Source organism: Parambassis ranga, chromosome 9 (assembly GCF_900634625.1).
Source record: "Parambassis ranga chromosome 9, fParRan2.1, whole genome shotgun sequence".
In the NCBI taxonomy this organism is placed as follows: domain Eukaryota; kingdom Metazoa; phylum Chordata; class Actinopteri; family Ambassidae; genus Parambassis; species Parambassis ranga.
This window is the reverse complement of record NC_041030.1, coordinates 22,338,960-22,355,256: the sequence shown is the minus strand read 5'-3', so window position 1 is coordinate 22,355,256 and position 16,297 is coordinate 22,338,960. Positions and strand designations below refer to the sequence as shown.

Genomic DNA, 16,297 nt, shown 5'->3' with positions numbered 1-16,297 from the left:
CAGGAGCAGAAACCTAACAGCACCTGGTCCGGCTGCAGGGTGATGGCTCTGGAGAAGCAGAGGACGGCCCGCTCATACTGGCGCTGTCCCATGGCCTCGCTTCCATTGGTGTGACTGCAGAGACACACAGATGTTGTTGTTTATATGTGTGAACACAGACGATGTGTGAGGACACATCCTGTCACTCACTGTTCCGCGGCCTTGCTCTGAAGGATGAGGCCCCCCTGTAGGTCGGGTCTGTCGGAGCAGGCTTCACTGGAACCGGGCGGCTGCTGGAAGTCACTTCTTCCTCTGCTCCCGGCGCCATCCAGCTCCTCCTGAAGCGGAGTCTGCTCTGCTGCCTGCTGGAGGAGCCCCAGAAAACACACAAACACCACTTCATGCTTTCTTTAAGGTTTAACTCTTAGCTAGCAACATGTCTGCTCCTGTTATTTATTTAATCTTGGTTGTTTACCTCCATCGTGCCGCTGTAGAAGCTGTTTAACCTGAACTCTATCAGCCTGCTGTTAAATCTGCCTCCATGGAAACCAGACACATGCAGAGGCTTTTATTTTGCAAAGGAAGCGTTTCCCCTCCTCCTTCCGGTGTGTTTTTAAGCTGATGTCTACCGCATGTTTGATAAACATGAATGTTATATTCTAATGTTATAGTGTCGGAGTCATCACCTACACTTTAAATACATGCAAAGTAAACTGAGCGACAGCCTGAAGAGACACGCTTAGCTTGTAATGCTACAGCTAACAGCTAACCACGCTGCTACTCGATGAAACGCTGTGAAACTGAGTGTTTCAGTGTGTAAGCTAACTGTATCCCTCATCAGAAGTGTGCCTGTGATTAAAATGATGAACTGACATCATAAAGTTTTGTCATCACCACCATTCGCGCTGGTTTACGCCACGACTTTTACTTTGAAAACCAAGCAAACCGGAAATGACAGGCACACACGGCGATCAGCTGACTGACATGTTGACAAAGCAGGTCTGCGGCCGGCGGAGGAAGCTGAAGTCCTCGCTGCTGGCTCCAGACAGGAGCTCCCGGTCCCCTCAGCGCTCCCTGCGGATGTTTTAGCGCAAACATTTGTCATTTCCGCGGCTGCGCGTTGAATGAAATCCGCCGCTGCTGCTTCCTGCCCGGAGGTCCATGTGAACGGTGAACCGGAGGAAAGGTAAACACCTGAACCACACACTGCTGCTGCTGCTGCTGGCGTCAGGATGGAGGTCCAGGCCGAGAGGAGAAGGCTGCTGGACGCGGAGGGTGGAGATGAAGATCCTTCAGGACTCATGTCAGAGCAGGACGCTTATCTGAGGTCAGGACAGTCACACATCCTGCTTTATGACGTCACTGTGTCTTTACAGCCGTCACAGGACGGCCATGAAAGGAGTCCGTGAGAAGCTACAGCATCAGTTCATGGATTAAATGCTGATGTTTGTGTAGCTGACCTGCTGACCTTTGACCTTTACCTTCCTCTGTCTGCTCTGTTCCTCTTCCTCGCTGCAGTAAAGTGAAGAACGGGAAGTTGTACCTGGCGACGCTGGCGTCCGTTCTCGGCCCCATGAGCTTCGGCTTCGTGCTGGGTTACAGCTCCCCCGCCATCCCCGAGCTCGCCAGGATCGATGACCCCCGCCTGAGGCTGGACAGCGTCCAGGCCTCCTGGTTCGGGGTATGATGATGATGATGATGATGATGATGATGATGATGATGATGATGGCTTAATGTCACATGCCTCCAGGCGAGACACATTTTGGACAGTGTGGTTTGATGTTATCAGCAGTTTTATGCGGTCACATGTCCCCACAAACACATCCTGTCAGATCCACTGGAGTCCTAACGACATTAGCTGCTGTGAATCATTGTTTGTGTGTGGAGTTAAACGTCTTTCCGCCACAGTTGGAGGAGGTTATTTATAGTTATAGTCACAGTCTGACAGAAAAACATGAACAAACCTGAATAACATCTCTGCCTCTCAGTCCATAGTGACGGTGGGGGCGGCGGCGGGCGGCCTGCTGGGCGGTTGGATGGTGGAGAAGGTCGGCAGGAAGCTCAGCCTGATGTTCTGCGCGCTGCCGTTCGTCTTCGGCTTCACCGTCATCATCGCAGCGCAGAGCGTGTGGATGTTGTACCTCGGCAGGGTCCTCACCGGCCTCGCCAGCGGAGTCACATCCCTGGTCGTCCCGGTAACCACACAAAACACAGCAGTCAGCTCGGCGGTCACATTCCTGACGGAAGAAGGGTTTATTAAATATTTGTCTTATCAATGTATTAATCAATGAACCGAAAAGCAGCCTCAGAGGGAGGAACGGGTGGTTTTAAAACTGTGACTGAGTCCGTCTCTTTTTCAGCTGTATATCTCTGAGATGGCACACGAGCGGGTCCGGGGGACGCTGGGCTCCTGCGTGCAGCTCATGGTGGTGCTCGGCATCTTGGGAGTTTACCTTGCAGGTGTGTGTCCTCTGTTAAGTTGTGACTTTTCTTTGCAGCACATTCTGCGGAGCTGACGGCTGCTCAGCCATCATGTGACACCATCAGATTCCTCCGCTGCTTCCTCCTCGACCTGTGTGAAAATAGCTGCTAATCTGGTTAGCTGCATGCCGTTCACATTTCCTCCAATGAAGGCTGCTGTGTCTCGTGAGGCGAGTCGCCTGCTGTTGTTCAGGCTCTGCAGCAGAGACGCTCGGTGGTTTGTTATTCTGCTGCCTTCTGAGTGTGTATTTGCTCCTTGAATTTGAACGAATAGTCTGAGCATGCTCAGACCCTTTGACCGGGCTGCTCCTCCTGTATGGCTTCATTCTCAGTGTGATACATTCATCAGGCTGCTGGAAACCATTCTGAGAGGTTTAGCTCCATATTAGCATGTTAGTGTGACACAGTCGCTGCAGATTTGTGGCTGAACATGCATGATATGAATCTGCTGTTCCACCACGTGCCGGAGAGGCTCTGTTGGACTGAGATCTGCTGCCTGGTAGAGAGCAGTGAGATCAGTTTTTAATATAATCAAGAGGAAACAAAGCAAAGAGGAAAAGGGCCAGCACAGTCACCACGTGGACTTAATGTCAGACAGAAGCAGAGAGGCTGTGTGTTTGTCAGAGGGCAGATTGTTTGAAGGTGAACGCTGTGAATAATCACATCAGCACTGGCACATATTTTTAGAAGCAGCAGAGGGACATTTGTGAGGAGGTCTGTGTTTCACGTGGCTCCGCCGAGTCCTGCAGCCTCCACCCTCCATGCGTAGTCCCCACAGAGGAGGCCTCACGGTGGCGCTGTGGAGACCGGACTGACAGGGTTTTGTTGAATTGAAATAACCCAGACATGTCAGGTCAGAGTGAGATGCAGATCCGTGTGGCCTGGTCCTGCAGGTCTCTACCTGGACTGGCGCTGGCTGGCGATCTGCAGCTCCATCCCACCGACGCTGATGATGGTCTGCATGTGCTTCATGCCGGAGACGCCGCGCTTCCTGCTGTCACAAGGCAAGAGGCGGGAGGCCGAGGAGGCGCTGCGCTTCCTGCGAGGACCGGACGCTCCCGTGGAGTGGGAGTGCGCCCGCATCGAGGACGCCTGTGACGAGCAGGTGAGCTGATGGGTGCTCCGCCCCTCGGCTGAAGGAGCTGAGTGAACGGCTGTGGTTTTGCTCTCTCTCTCTGTCTCAGGGTTCCAGCTTCCAGATGTCGGACCTGAAGGACCCCGGAGTCTATAAGCCTCTGATCATCGGCATCATGCTGATGATCTTTCAGCAGATGACGGGGATCAACGCCATCATGTTCTACGCTGAGAACATATTTGAACAGGCACATTTTAAGGTACCGCTGACCCTGTCGGTCCTGAACAGATGTTTTATTAATGCTCCTCACTGGGTTGTGAAGTGTAACTGAACCCGTTTGTCTGTTCAGGAGAGCGACCTGGCCTCTGTGATCGTGGGTCTGATCCAGGTGGTCTTCACCGCCGTCGCGGCGCTGATCATGGACAGAGCGGGGAGGAAGGTCCTGCTCGTCATCTCAGGTTTTTAAGGATGTTTATTAAATCATGTCTTTCTGTCTTGTTTCCTCTCTAAATCTCTTTGAAAGCACCGTGTGCTTGTTTTGTATTTAAGGCGTTGCCATGGCGATCAGCACCACAGCATTCGGGGTTTACTTCTACCTGATGTCCAAATTCCACAGCGCAGGTGGAGAGGAACCCCACGCCGACCTGTCCGGGTTGGCCCTGGCCAGCATGGCTGTCTTCATCACAGGTGAGATCCACATTAAACCCAACTTTGTCAGCCTTTAACCCCTCGGTGACCTGCAGTCACGTGACAAGAAGAGTGACAGCTGATGTACGGAGGGAACGCTGTGTTTACAGAGGCTGTAAAAGTTAAATAGTTAAAGAAAAATGTTGAATTACACACTGTCAGACCTGTCTGAGTCCTCTCTGCCTGGTTTTATGCTGCGGTGAACTATGAGCACACACTGACTGATCATGTGACACGTGACAGTCTGACGGGTTCTGTCAGAGCCTGTGTCTTCTGTTAGTCTCTCTGTGGGCTATGATCACTACATGTTACCTCATGACTTCACGCTGTGGGTTCCTTTCGTCAGTCCGCCTGCAGACTCTTTCATAGCTGCTGCTGTGTTCAGGTTTCGCTCTCGGCTGGGGTCCGATCCCATGGCTCGTCATGTCGGAGATCTTCCCCATTAAAGCCAGAGGTTTCGCCAGCGCTGTCTGCGTCCTCTCCAACTGGAGCATGGCGTTCCTCGTCACGAAAAACTTCCAGGACATGATGGTGAGTGGCACCACGAGGTCTACGTCGTGTTTCTCTGTGACAGCACCTTCATTCTTTCTTTATCAACCATCAACACATGGAATAATAACTCAATAGCAGTGATTGTGATTTGACTTCACCCCTGTGACTCCTCTAGAACCTTCTAACCAGTGCTGGAACCTTCTGGCTTTTTGCCTCCATGTGCACCGTCAACATCATCTTCACCATTGCCTTCATCCCAGAAACCAAGGGGAAGACGCTGGAACAGATCGAAGCCACGTTCAGAGGGACGTCAGGCCCGTGAAGACACATCCCCCGTCCCGCCTCTGGACCGCGGGTGGGGACGCAGCCTGGACATTTCTTTATCACACTGATGAGCCACGTGACATCAGGGAGGTCCAGATAAACCGCCATTCAATAAAACCACTACAGATTAAACCTCTGAGACCCATCATGACTCTGTGCTGCCCCCTGCAGGCCACATGGCTGTAATTCACCTGAGGCTGCACTGCACAGTCCACCAGGTTCCTTTTGAAACTTCTCAGAGGAGCTGTCATAGCTGTGATTGTGGGTTTTTTACATTAAAAATCAAACTGTTGATAAGTATTTGCACCGGTGCCGCTGAGAGCGGAGGGATCAGGTTATTCTTTGTTTTTGAGTAAACCAAATAAAAGCTGTGTGTGTGCAAGCTAAAAAAGTACACACACGTGTGACCGAGCGAAAATCGTGACATCAAATAATCTACTAATCGTGCTCAGGAAGCTCAAAGTGGCAGCCATGACAGGAGCTGCTGGAGCAGTTTATTCCTTTATCTGGAGACAGGCTGTAGTCCTTTTGCACAGCAAAATTATGAAGATTCATAAAATACACAATTAACACAAACATGTTTAAATGGTGGCGGAAAAACGGCAGATTCAACACAAACAAAATGATTGTTGTTGGTGCAATAAAGGAAATCATGTGAGTATTGTAAGATGATGGGACGGGGCCTGTTTACACTGAGGGTACTGACGTTCACACCGTCGGACGGGACGTTTAGCACGGTGGCCAGCTTTTTCTTTCTTGTTTTTCTTTCTTGTCTTATTTTTATATATGATCATTAAACTGGCTGTGGGTGTGTAGATGGTGACACTCATGATGAACTGGAACATATTGTGTCATTCAGTAGTGATTAAGGATCTTTAGTTTGATTATACATTTTTCATTAAGCACATTAAAGCAGAAACAGCCTCAAGAACAGTTTGTATAACTTAGTTAAATTGATTTTTCTTCGGTTGTGACGTTACTGTCTCTTCCTTTCCTTTCCTTTGGAGGATCTGGTTGGATTATTAATCTGATAATTATCATACCTACGGCTGGTAGGAGTCACTGCCAGCCAAACCTACTTCAAAAGTGTTTTTAATATTCCATATTTTTTCCATATTAATTTTTGCAGTTACGTTGCAAATATTGCTACATTTTGTGTGAAATGATTGAACTGGTGAAACAGAAATTGTAATGATGGCGTGTTTTATTGTGTGTGTGTGATGCCTCAAAGCAGATTATACTATTATAATATGTTTTTATAACATTTTCCAAAAAGAGGAAGCTTTAAGAAGAAACGTGTGCTGTTCTTTTTTTGTACAACAACCGTCCTGCAGCATGCATTCATTAAATTACTGGAGCCATTACTTCTAAAGGTTTAAATCCTGAGTTTGCGCAGTAAGACTTGGAGGAGTTTTCAAAATAAAAGCCTTGTCAGTGAATCTCCCGCTGACGTGGAAATATCTATTCGAGGATGTTTCTAAATTTTGACCATTTGCACCACAAACATGAGCTTGTTCATAAAACACATCAGTAATGTATCAGAAGCGGGTATTTACAACGATAACGTTGAAAAGTCTGCACAGTTCCGTCGCTGTGGAACTATTGTGACACCTGACTGGACGCGCTTCCGGTCCGCGGTCAAAAGTAGCGGAAGTGGTGTGGTGTCCCCTCCTAAGCGGTCCGGGTGCGCCTGTTGTGTGTGTGTGTGCTGCTGCCCGCGGCTCGGCTCGCAGACTCGGGGATGCTGCTGCCGCAGAGATGGAGTTGAAGCACAGAAACAGCAAAGTGTCGGGCAGAGTTTGAGACAAAGGGAGCAGCCGCAGCCTCGAACCTCCTCCCGAGCTGACCGCTCGATGGATTTCTGTTGAGGAAAATCAAAATACACTCGGGGTAAAGATGAAGCTGCTCAAGCCGAGCTGGGTGAGCCACAACGGTAAGCTTGTGCAGGAATCTGTTGGACCAAGTTGGGCTTTTGTTGTCGGAGTGGGGTGACCTGATAAGGAGGCATGACGGCGGCGGTGGTCGACACTTGTTTCACTTGCTTGTCACTGAACACTTACTCACATATCGAACCGAATCCATCGATTACGCTCCGAAACCCGTGTCTTCATGACATCGATAATGTTTCTTGACCCTGTTTTTAAATATATTGTTTGCTAACCTTAGCTAAGCTAGCTGAGTTAGCCCCCCCGGCTAGCTCGGATGCCCTGACGTTAGCTAACTTACCTGCCAGATGGCCCACGTCGAAGTTTATGATCTCAGAGTGACTTTTTTTATTCTATAATGTTGACGCCCGGTTGTAAATTGAAGGTAAATTGAAGGTAAAACGTATTTTTTCCCAGTTCACTGACAGCTCGACAGTCAGAAAGTGTGTGGAGCTGGGGAGTCTGTCAGTTTGGAAAGTTAACCGTCAGGAAGACGGCCTGGACGCAGGGTGCAGCTAACGATGTTGTTGTCAAAGGAATTAAAACTGCTTTAGTTTGAGCAAGCTTCTGCAAAATTGCGCCACAATATGCGGTTAAAACACGCTGAGGAGTTTCTTTTTGTTTTAAGCAGGTTAGATAAGGCAGACGGCGGGTATCCAGACCTCATGGCAGAGTGAACATGTTTAATTTAACTCTGAGATCTGCTTGTATCAGCTAATATTTAGTGCTCTCTAACCTCTTAAACCCCCAGTCCATGTGTGTGTTACTCATTATTTAAAGGTTTGTTGTTTACATCTTAGTATTAGGCTTTTATTATTATTATTATTATTATTATTATTATTATTATTATTATTATTATTATGGTGTAACGCAGCGTGTGGCATGAAGGGAGAGTCTGGAGGTCTACATGAGGCCAAACGAGGCTCATGCAAATCTAAACAAACAAAAACCGTCCGTCCATCCATCCATCTTCAACCGTTTATCCGGGGCCGGGTCGCGGGGGCAGCGGTCTAAGCAGGGACGCCCAGACTTCCCTCTCACCAGACACTTCCTCCAGCTCCTCTGGGGGGATCCCGAGGCGTTCCCAGGCCGGCCGAGAGACATAGTCTCTTCCCCGGGGTCTCCTCCCAGTGGGACATGCCCGGAACACCTCCCCAGGGAGGCGTCCAGGAGGCATCCGAACCAGATGCCCGAGCCACCTCAGCTGGCTCCTCTGGATGTGGAGGAGCAGTGGCTCCTCTTGGGTGACCGAGCTTCTCACCCTCTCTCTGAGGGAGCGCCCAGCCACCCTTCGAAGGAAACTACTCATTTCGGCCGCCTGTATTCGCGATCTCATTCTTTCGGTCATTACCCAGAGCTCATGACCACAAAAACCGTGTTAAATGTGAATGTTTCCAGGTGCTTTTGCAAGTGTTGACAGGCCCGGCTGCTGCAAACGATTATGTAGGAAAAATGGTCATAAATAATGTGTCTACGTTTATTTTAAACCCATTTCTTTCACTGCGGCTGAGTAACAGAGACCTTTCCGTTGTGCTGTCGGTAAGATGTTTGAAGTTTTCTGACGTTGCACTGCCGTGAAGTCTCTCTGCCTCTGTAGGATTGGAGTGGAGCTAACAAATAGATTCTTTGACTGGAAAGTTTTAGAATGCTTGTGCTGAGCTTAAAACAATCAATCAGTCATCGAGGAGAGAGAGAGAGAGAGAGAGAGACCTACTGGCTCTGGATGGTGGACATGTTTTTGACTGAGCCGTGGAAAATCACAGAGCAGCTAAGAAATGTTCCATCAGGCTGAAGTCTTGTTTGAAACACACAGACAGACTCACAGACCACGGTGATTCTCTTGTTGTTGTTTTTTTGCATCTGTGCACAGCCTCACTGCGTCTTCCATCAATGTGTTAAAGCCCACTTGAGTCATGTCACAACTTGTGTGTGTGTTGTTTCACAGGCAAACCCATATTTTCAGTTGACATCCACCCAGATGGGACAAAATTTGCGACTGGTGGGCAGGGTGAGTCTGAGCCCTCTGTCCTTCCTGTGCCATGGTTCCTTGTTCTGTGCAGTTTTCTGACACAGGGATTTGTTTTTCAGGAGAGGATTCTGGGAAGGTGATGATCTGGAACATGGCGCCTGTCCTCAGAGAGGAGGATGAGAAGAATGAGAATGTTCCCAAGATGCTTTGCCAGATGGACAATCACCTAGGTAACCAGCTGTATCTGTAGCATTATATTTATGCATAGGAGCGGATGAGTGCGTCCGTGATAGACGTCCCCATGAAACAGATTACACCCCTGCTACGACACAAACACAAGTCCCTGCAGCTCCAAACACACACACGGGCAGTCAGATTTAATAATAGGAACGCCTCAGCCTGCAGATGCTATTAACAAACCGCCTCCTCAGCAGAACGCCATCCCAGCTGTATTTATAACCCGACTGAGCAGCAGCGTTTGTTCGTCTCTTGCAGCCTGTGTGAACTGTGTCCGCTGGTCCAACAATGGGCTGTACCTGGCCTCAGGAGGGGACGACAAGCTGGTCATGGTGTGGAAGAGAGCAGCGTACGTACACTCAAACACAACACTCTCCAATACTTCACCATGAGCCACTGTTACACACGTTCTGACTGACTCTGTGCGCTTCCTGTAAAGATTCATCGGCCCGAGCACGGTGTTCGGGTCGAGCAGTAAGCTGGCCAATGTGGAGCAATGGAGGTGTGTGACCATCCTGAGGAACCACACCGGAGGTAAGACAGCCCCTCTCTTTTGAGTCTGCTTCTCACCTGTGTGCCCACATTCATATCAGCACACAGTGAGTGCCATGTCTGCAGACTCTGCAGTGATTTCACCGTGCGTGCTTTGTTTGCAGATGTGATGGACGTGGCGTGGTCTCCTCACGACGTGTGGCTGGCCTCCTGCAGCGTGGACAACACCATTGTCATCTGGAACGCGCGCAAATTCCCAGGTAGGAGACGGAAACCACAGCTCAGCTCGTCAGCTCACAAACTCCTGCAAAGGCAGAACTGACAGCTGTTCGTGTGTTTCAGGTGTGAGAGTTGTTCTTTCAGTTCATTTGTAAGAAGTGACTGATCACAGCTGCACAGAAATGAAGATTCAAAATGAGCATTTTTGGGCGTGTGGAGTCTTGGAAGGAGTAGTTCAGCATCTCAGTTTACTATAAATGTAAATATCCTTGTTATATTTCTCCAAAGAAAGGAATGGAAATCCAGTTTTGTCCTTTGTGTCTTCAGAGATGGTGACCTGTCTGAAAGGACACACCGGGCTGGTCAAAGGTCTGACGTGGGATCCAGTAGGGAAGTACATCGCCTCCCAGGCCGACGACCACAGCCTCAAGGTGTGGAGGACAGTGGACTGGCAGATGGAGGCCAACATCACCAAACCTTTCAGCGAGGTACGGAAGCACTCGCTGTCACTCTGCTGTGTTCAGCTTGTTTTCAGGACCGAGGTTTGAACGATCTTCTTTCTCTCTCTCTCTCTCTCTCCCAGTGCGGCGGGACGACCCACGTCCTGCGCCTGTCCTGGTCTCCGGACGGTCAGTATCTCGTTTCGGCTCATGCCATGAACAACTCCGGTCCCACCGCTCAGATCGTGGAGAGAGATGGCTGGAAGACCAACATGGACTTCGTGGGCCACCGTAAAGCCGTCACTGTGGTGGTAAGGAAGGCTTAGCAGCACATTCAGCCTTTAAATGAATTCCACACACAAAAACAAAAACAAACGAAGGTGTTGTTTCCCTCTCTGTAGAAGTTCAACCCAAAGATCTTCAAGAAGAAGCAGAAGAACGGCAGCTCTCCCAAACCCAGCTGTCCGTACTGCTGCTGCGCCGTCGGCAGCAAGGACCGCTCGCTCTCCGTCTGGGTCAGTGTTTGTTTCAAAGTGTCTGGAAACTGCTCATGGTCAGTCCTCAGTAGAAGAAAAACTTTTAATGACAGAAAATTTGTGTCTGCTTTTCAGCTCACTTCGCTGAAGCGCCCTCTGGTGGTGATCCATGATCTCTTTGATAAATCCATCATGGATATTTCCTGGTGAGTGATCATCACTGCCTCCTGTCTGACATCTGCTCTAAAAGGCACTCCTCGTAGTGGCATGGATATCTGAGTGTGTGTGTGTGTGTGTCAGGACGCTGACAGGTCTGGGGATGTTGGTGTGTTCGATGGACGGCACTGTGGCCTATCTGGACTTTTCCCTGGACGAGCTGGGAGACCCACTAAGTGAGGAGGAGAAGGTAAGACCGCCGAGCGTTTCTGTCTGAGCCCTGTGGACGGTTCTCCGAAGAACCTTCAGAACTCAACGTGCTCTCCGTCTTCTCTGCGTCGTACAGAACAGCATCCACCAGAACATCTACGGTAAGAGTCTGGCTATAACCAGCACCGAGGCACAGCTCTCCACCACCATCATCGAGAACCCAGAGATGCTGAAATACCAGCAGGAGCGACAGAACACGGCGCAGGCCAACGCTGGACAAGGCAACGCTGGGCCTGAGTCCTCAGCCCCCAAACTCAACAGCGTGATGAACGGCGAGTCTCTGGAGGACATCAGGAAGGTGAATGTGATGAGATTGATGTAGAAACTGATTTATTTTAAAATTTAGTGGAAAAAAAACAAAGAGAATTTATATTAAATATCTAAAACCAGTGCTCGTTGTCTTTGTCCTGTAGAACCTGTTGAAGAAGCAGGTGGAGACGAGAACAGCAGACGGTAGAAGACGAATCACGCCGCTCTGCATCGCTCAGCTGGACACGGGGTACGAGGTTTCCAAGATGGCTGCTGGATTCTTGTTTATTTAAAAAGGAGCATTTGATAGAATAATAATTGATAGAGCTCTGGGGTCACGCAGCAGGTCACAGTCCTCGTCTCTCCGCAGGGATTTCTCGCCGGCTCTGTTCAACAGTGCTCCCATCCTTCCCTCGGGCTCCTCCATGTCCAACCAGCTCACCCCCCAGCTCAGCTCCGACTCCAACCCCGGACAGGCCTCTTCCCTGGGGCTCCGGCCCAGTCACGAACCCATGCTCACTTCCCCTCCATCTAACAGCGCCGCCAAGGGACTGGAGGACAACAACGACGGGTAACACTCCCCCCTGTGGTGTTGTTTACTTCCAAGTCTTATGTTTTACTCCTCGCTCACCCTCACCAGGTGGAGGGTGGGTTAGGGGTGGAGCAGGATGAAGGTTTAAATTTCCCATCACCCTTCCTTCACGTCTCTTTATTGTCTGTTCCAGTGTGAAGTCCAGTCTGCTTCTGACTTCCGCCTCCAAGATTGAGCCGATGAAAGCCTTAGACTCCAGGTTCACAGAGAGGTCAAAGGCCACGCCGGGGGTCACAGCCGCCATCTCCTCCACAGCTGGACTCACGCCTCTCGACAGGTGACTAACTCGGTACAAGTAGCGACGTTAAAATGGGATCAAACCAACTGACACATGTCCACTGCTCATCCAGCAGGCCAAAAGAGCCCATCTCCACACTGAAAGATATAAAAACCAAAGAGGAGACCAGCAGCGACAGCGAGGACAAAATGGCCTCCATCAACAAAAACCTGGCCTTCAGCAAAAGGAAACCCGAGCTGCTGATGGACAGAGGAGAGGTGGTGGAGAAGAGGAAGAAGGGACGGCCGAGGAAAGACAAGATGGCCGCAACGATCCCTCAGCCCTTCACTCAGGTAGAGCAGAGCAGAGACGTCTGCAGACGTCCCTGAAGTAACCACAGACAGATGACCCGATGTTTGTCCTTCTTCCTCATGGCAGATAACTCCGCCGGCGGAGCGGGAGCCCAGCAGGGTGGCAGCTCCTCCAGCACCCGTGGCTGTTCTCAAGCTGCCGACACCGAGCACACAGAAGGCCTTCAGCCTGCAGGTAACACACTGTCACTGTGATTTCAACCCTTCAGTCCTTCTTCCCACTTGTATTCAGCTTCTCACCGACTCCGACCGCCTCCTGCTGTGAGCTGTGTGTGTGACTGAACACGATGTCTTGACCTGGATGTAGGTGAGCATGGAGCCGTCCGTGTTCCTGGAGGTGGAGAACGAGGTGTCCATGGTCGCTGGTTCGAAGCTTAGCCAGCTGCGGTGCTCCAGAGACGGACGGGACTGGAACACGCTGCTGCCCAGCTCAGTGGTCGCCGCTGCAGGGAGCAGGTTTCACACATTCTCCTCCCGTTAACAACAAATGTATGAATGTATTAAATATGCGGCGTTTTAAATCAGTGTTCCTCCACTTCCTGTTTCTCAGTGACATCATCGCCGTGGCCTGTGAGGACAGGATGATGTCTGTGTTCTCCTCCTGTGGTCGGCGGCTCCTCCCCGCCATCCAGCTGGCCACGCCCGTGTCCGCCCTGCACTGCTCCGCCCACTTCGTCATGGTGCTGACGGCCGGAGCCACGCTGTCCGTCTGGTCAGTGCTGAGACATTTATTCTGATTGTTTCCAGTCTGTGCAGACTGAAAACACTTATTAAAGGCACAGTACTCACGTTATGATGTATGTTAATATCCACCGATACACAGGTATGCTAACCGTGTTGTCTGTGTGCAGGGACGTTCACAAACAGAAGGCTCTGGTGAAGAATGAGTCCCTGTCGACCATTTTATCTGGTGAGACGCTTTCTTTTCTAACGATAGATGTCAGTGTGGTGGTGTAGCCGTGAGTTTGGTATCGTGCTGACCCTCCGGCGTCTGTGAATGCACCATGTGACAAACTTTAAAAAATAATATGTTCACCTTAACCACGTCACATGACAAACAATCCTGTCCTCCTCAGCAACAGGCAGGAAGCCATGATGGCGTCACATGTGAGCAGCAGTCACATGACCAACACTCAGAGTCTCTGTGACCTGCAGCTTCCTGTTATTGTGCACAAAGACGACTTTTACTTGGACTTACATGAACGAGTGTGTCTGCTGTTATTTGAGTATAAAACATGTTTGTGTGTGTAGGTGCTGACACCACCGTGTCTCAGTCTCTGCTGACTCAGCAGGGAGTTCCCGTCATCGGGCTGTCCAATGGGAAGTCGTACTGCTTCAGCTCGTCTCTGGAAACATGGTGAGAAACTGGAGCTGCTCAGCGCGTTGTGTTCTGTTCTGCAGGTGATCTGAACCACGCTCTGCCTCTTTCAGGACTCTGATTGCTGATAAGGGAGACTCTCTGGTCCAGTGTGCTGACTTCAGGAGCTGCCTACCTACCCATGATGCACCTGTGTCGTCAGGGCCGCTGGCTGTCATGCAGGGACGGAACCTCAAGTATGATTTTAATGTTTATTCCTGCGTCACTTCCACCAGCTGGAATACAGTAAAGTAAACATGCTGTCTCTGGTGTCTCAGTGCCGGTCGGCTGGCGTCCCGCCTCTCCTCCACCCCTCACCACCTGCAGCAGACCATGACGCTGGCCTTCCTGGAGAATCAGCTGGCGTCCGCTCTGACTCTGCAGTCGGCACAGGAGTATCGCTACTGGCTGCTCATCTACGCGCGCTTCCTCGTCAACGAAGGTACTGAAACATCAGAGAGATGACGCTCTGTGAGACAACAGCTGCTAAATTCTGTCCCTGTCTCTGTCCCTGTCCCCTCAGGCTCAGAGTACCGCCTCAGAGAACTCTGTAAGGAGCTGCTGGGTCCCGTCCACAAATCGGCAGCTACATCCTGGGAACCCACAACTCTGGTACGACGACCTCCTCTACCTTCACTCTTCCTCCTGTCAAAATAAACTAATTATAAACTAAATAAACTACTAAATAAACTACTTCACATGTGAAGCTCGAACCTGAGCGTGAGGCGTCGGTCTGAACTGTGTGTGAGCATCGGAGCCTTTGACCTAAATTTAAAGCAGTGACGGTTTGTTGATCCTCAGTCCTGGTCCAGGTTCAGCCTTGAATTTTTAAGGAGCTAAGTGTTGAAGATGTATTTAAATTGACTAACACTGAGCTGACCGTGTCCTCTGTGTGTTCAGGGTCTGCGTAAGCGGGAGTTGCTGCGGGAGGTTTTACCCGTCATCGGCGAAAACCTGCGATTCCAGAGACTGTTCACCGAGTACCAGGACCAGCTGGAGCTGCTACGCATCAAATAACACACACTGCGACACACACAGACTGACACGCTCACGGACCGAAAGCAGCACAGCTCAGTGCAGGTCGGGGAAACTCCGACTGCTTTCATCCAGCGAGGAAACGCTGCTCCGGCTCAGACCTGAAAAACTGAACTCCTAACAGGCAGGCGGCAGCTTTTCAGGCCGCCGCTGTCACTCATCGTTTTTCAGTTCGTCTTCTTTTGTTTCCGTTTAAACGTGCTGTTTTCTGACCTATGCACCTCCCTCCTTTATCATGAGTTTATAAACTGGGGACGGACAGAACGATCTATGAGATCAGTATGTGTGTACCAAAGCGATTCCTTCGAGTCCACGAGAAGAGAAAACGAAGGACATCCAGAGGTTAAAGTTTCTTAACTGAGAGAGTCTTTAAAGTGACGATGCTACTGCCAAATGTGTGAAAACAGCGATTAGATTAAGACCCATGAAATGCAGCATGAGTCTCTGGGAAACGGAGTCAGAAGGGATGAAAACATATTTGCCTTTTTGTGACACATGAAGACGTTCACACAGAGAGCACTTAAAAAAGAGGAAAACACAGATAAGAAGCACAAACGTCTGCTGCTGCAGGACGTTCCTCCAGTCTGTGGTCCAGCATCCACACACTGCTGCGATGGGACGGGCGCAGCCAGCTGTGGAGATTTGTCCTTCTGCACTGAATGAAAGGAATCTGTTATAAAGCGGTCTGTGTGAGGAACATCTGTCAGTGAGCTTCAGCCGTGCCTAAAAGTTGTTTTTTGTCCAAAGTCGGCTCAGACCTCTGTGGTGAACCCCCCCCCCCTATAAAAAAACCTGCTCCTGGACTAGTGGGATAAATGTGTGACGGAGAAACGTTCTGTTGCCGACGTCTTTTGTAAATAAGCTGAAACTCTTCACGTGTTTCTCTGCAAATCAATCAGGATGAGGAGGGAAGCGCCGCCCCGCAGCGTGTTAATCTGCTGTTGATCCCTCCTCCGTCCGTCTGTACAGCGGCTCCTCGCCTCCTTTCTGTTTTCCTGTCAGTCGATTTTAAATGTTTGTACAATTGCTTTTTTTTTCTTTTGTTTTTCATTTTCTATAAGAAAAAAGAAAAAAATGAGCTGAAATGTTTCTTTGGAAAGAAAAAAGTTACAAATTAAACAAATGAGGAAGAGCTGTGCTTTTGGTAATTTCCTGTGTGTTGTGTTGTCACTGTGTGGGTGTGACGGGGCCACGTCTCATCAGAGGGATGCTGATAAATATCTGTCGACACCAGGTTTGTCATGCGGATGTAAA

The 16,297-nt window shown here is 49.9% G+C and overlaps 3 protein-coding genes across 6 annotated transcripts in view; 2 read left to right on the top strand and 1 right to left on the bottom strand.

Annotated features, from left to right (window-relative positions):
• Positions 1–722, bottom strand: part of LOC114441228 (tetratricopeptide repeat protein 16-like) — a 4,646-nt gene extending 3,924 nt beyond the window's left edge. For 2 of the 3 annotated variants that reach the window (XM_028414030.1, XM_028414032.1), the window contains exons 1-3: positions 455–722; positions 190–344; positions 24–114 (exon numbers count right to left, since the gene is read on the bottom strand). In XM_028414030.1, coding sequence (XP_028269831.1) covers positions 24–114; positions 190–344; positions 455–460 — 252 coding nt within the window. In that variant the 5' untranslated portion in view covers positions 461–722. The remainder of the gene's footprint in view (positions 1–23; positions 115–189; positions 345–454) is intronic. The other variant, XM_028414031.1, reaches the window with a different exon arrangement.
• A 202-nt stretch (positions 723–924) lies between these two features.
• slc2a8 (solute carrier family 2 member 8) lies at positions 925–5,880 on the top strand. Its single transcript, XM_028414033.1, has 10 exons — positions 925–1,306; positions 1,498–1,660; positions 1,968–2,174; positions 2,340–2,439; positions 3,354–3,565; positions 3,645–3,794; positions 3,885–3,993; positions 4,085–4,222; positions 4,608–4,753; positions 4,890–5,880. Exons 1-10 carry the CDS (start codon positions 1,212–1,214, stop codon positions 5,034–5,036), a joined length of 1,467 nt encoding a protein of 488 aa, XP_028269834.1. The 5' UTR covers positions 925–1,211; the 3' UTR covers positions 5,037–5,880.
• An 837-nt stretch (positions 5,881–6,717) lies between these two features.
• On the top strand, positions 6,718–16,175 carry hira (histone cell cycle regulator a). Of its 2 annotated transcripts, none has more exons than XM_028414028.1 (25): positions 6,718–6,971; positions 8,909–8,971; positions 9,052–9,162; positions 9,428–9,518; positions 9,609–9,703; positions 9,826–9,921; positions 10,208–10,368; positions 10,464–10,631; positions 10,722–10,835; positions 10,932–11,002; positions 11,097–11,202; positions 11,299–11,520; positions 11,636–11,721; positions 11,842–12,042; positions 12,197–12,340; positions 12,417–12,633; positions 12,719–12,826; positions 12,959–13,107; positions 13,202–13,363; positions 13,503–13,561; positions 13,903–14,008; positions 14,083–14,205; positions 14,287–14,450; positions 14,532–14,620; positions 14,909–16,175. In XM_028414028.1, exons 1-25 carry the CDS (start codon positions 6,935–6,937, stop codon positions 15,023–15,025), a joined length of 3,060 nt encoding a protein of 1,019 aa, XP_028269829.1. In that variant the 5' UTR covers positions 6,718–6,934; the 3' UTR covers positions 15,026–16,175. The 2 variants fall into 2 exon arrangements, with proteins under 2 accessions (XP_028269829.1, XP_028269828.1); XM_028414027.1 differs by having other exon boundaries at positions 12,414–12,633.
• The last annotated feature ends 122 nt before the right edge of the window (positions 16,176–16,297 follow it).

Excerpts from the sequence above, each read along its gene's own strand:
- slc2a8 (XM_028414033.1), top strand. The coding sequence starts at position 1,212 with ATGGAGGTCCAGGCCGAGAGGAGAAGGCTGCTGGACGCGGAGGGTGGA. Across the intron at positions 2,440-3,353 it reads CTTGGGAGTTTACCTTGCAG|GTCTCTACCTGGACTGGCGC; the intron begins GTGTGTGTCCTC and ends CTGGTCCTGCAG. Across the intron at positions 3,994-4,084 it reads GGTCCTGCTCGTCATCTCAG|GCGTTGCCATGGCGATCAGC; the intron begins GTTTTTAAGGAT and ends TTTGTATTTAAG.
- hira (XM_028414027.1), top strand. The coding sequence starts at position 6,935 with ATGAAGCTGCTCAAGCCGAGCTGGGTGAGCCACAACG. Across the intron at positions 9,163-9,427 it reads CCAGATGGACAATCACCTAG|CCTGTGTGAACTGTGTCCGC; the intron begins GTAACCAGCTGT and ends CGTCTCTTGCAG. Across the intron at positions 12,341-12,413 it reads GGACTCACGCCTCTCGACAG|CAGGCCAAAAGAGCCCATCT; the intron begins GTGACTAACTCG and ends CTGCTCATCCAG.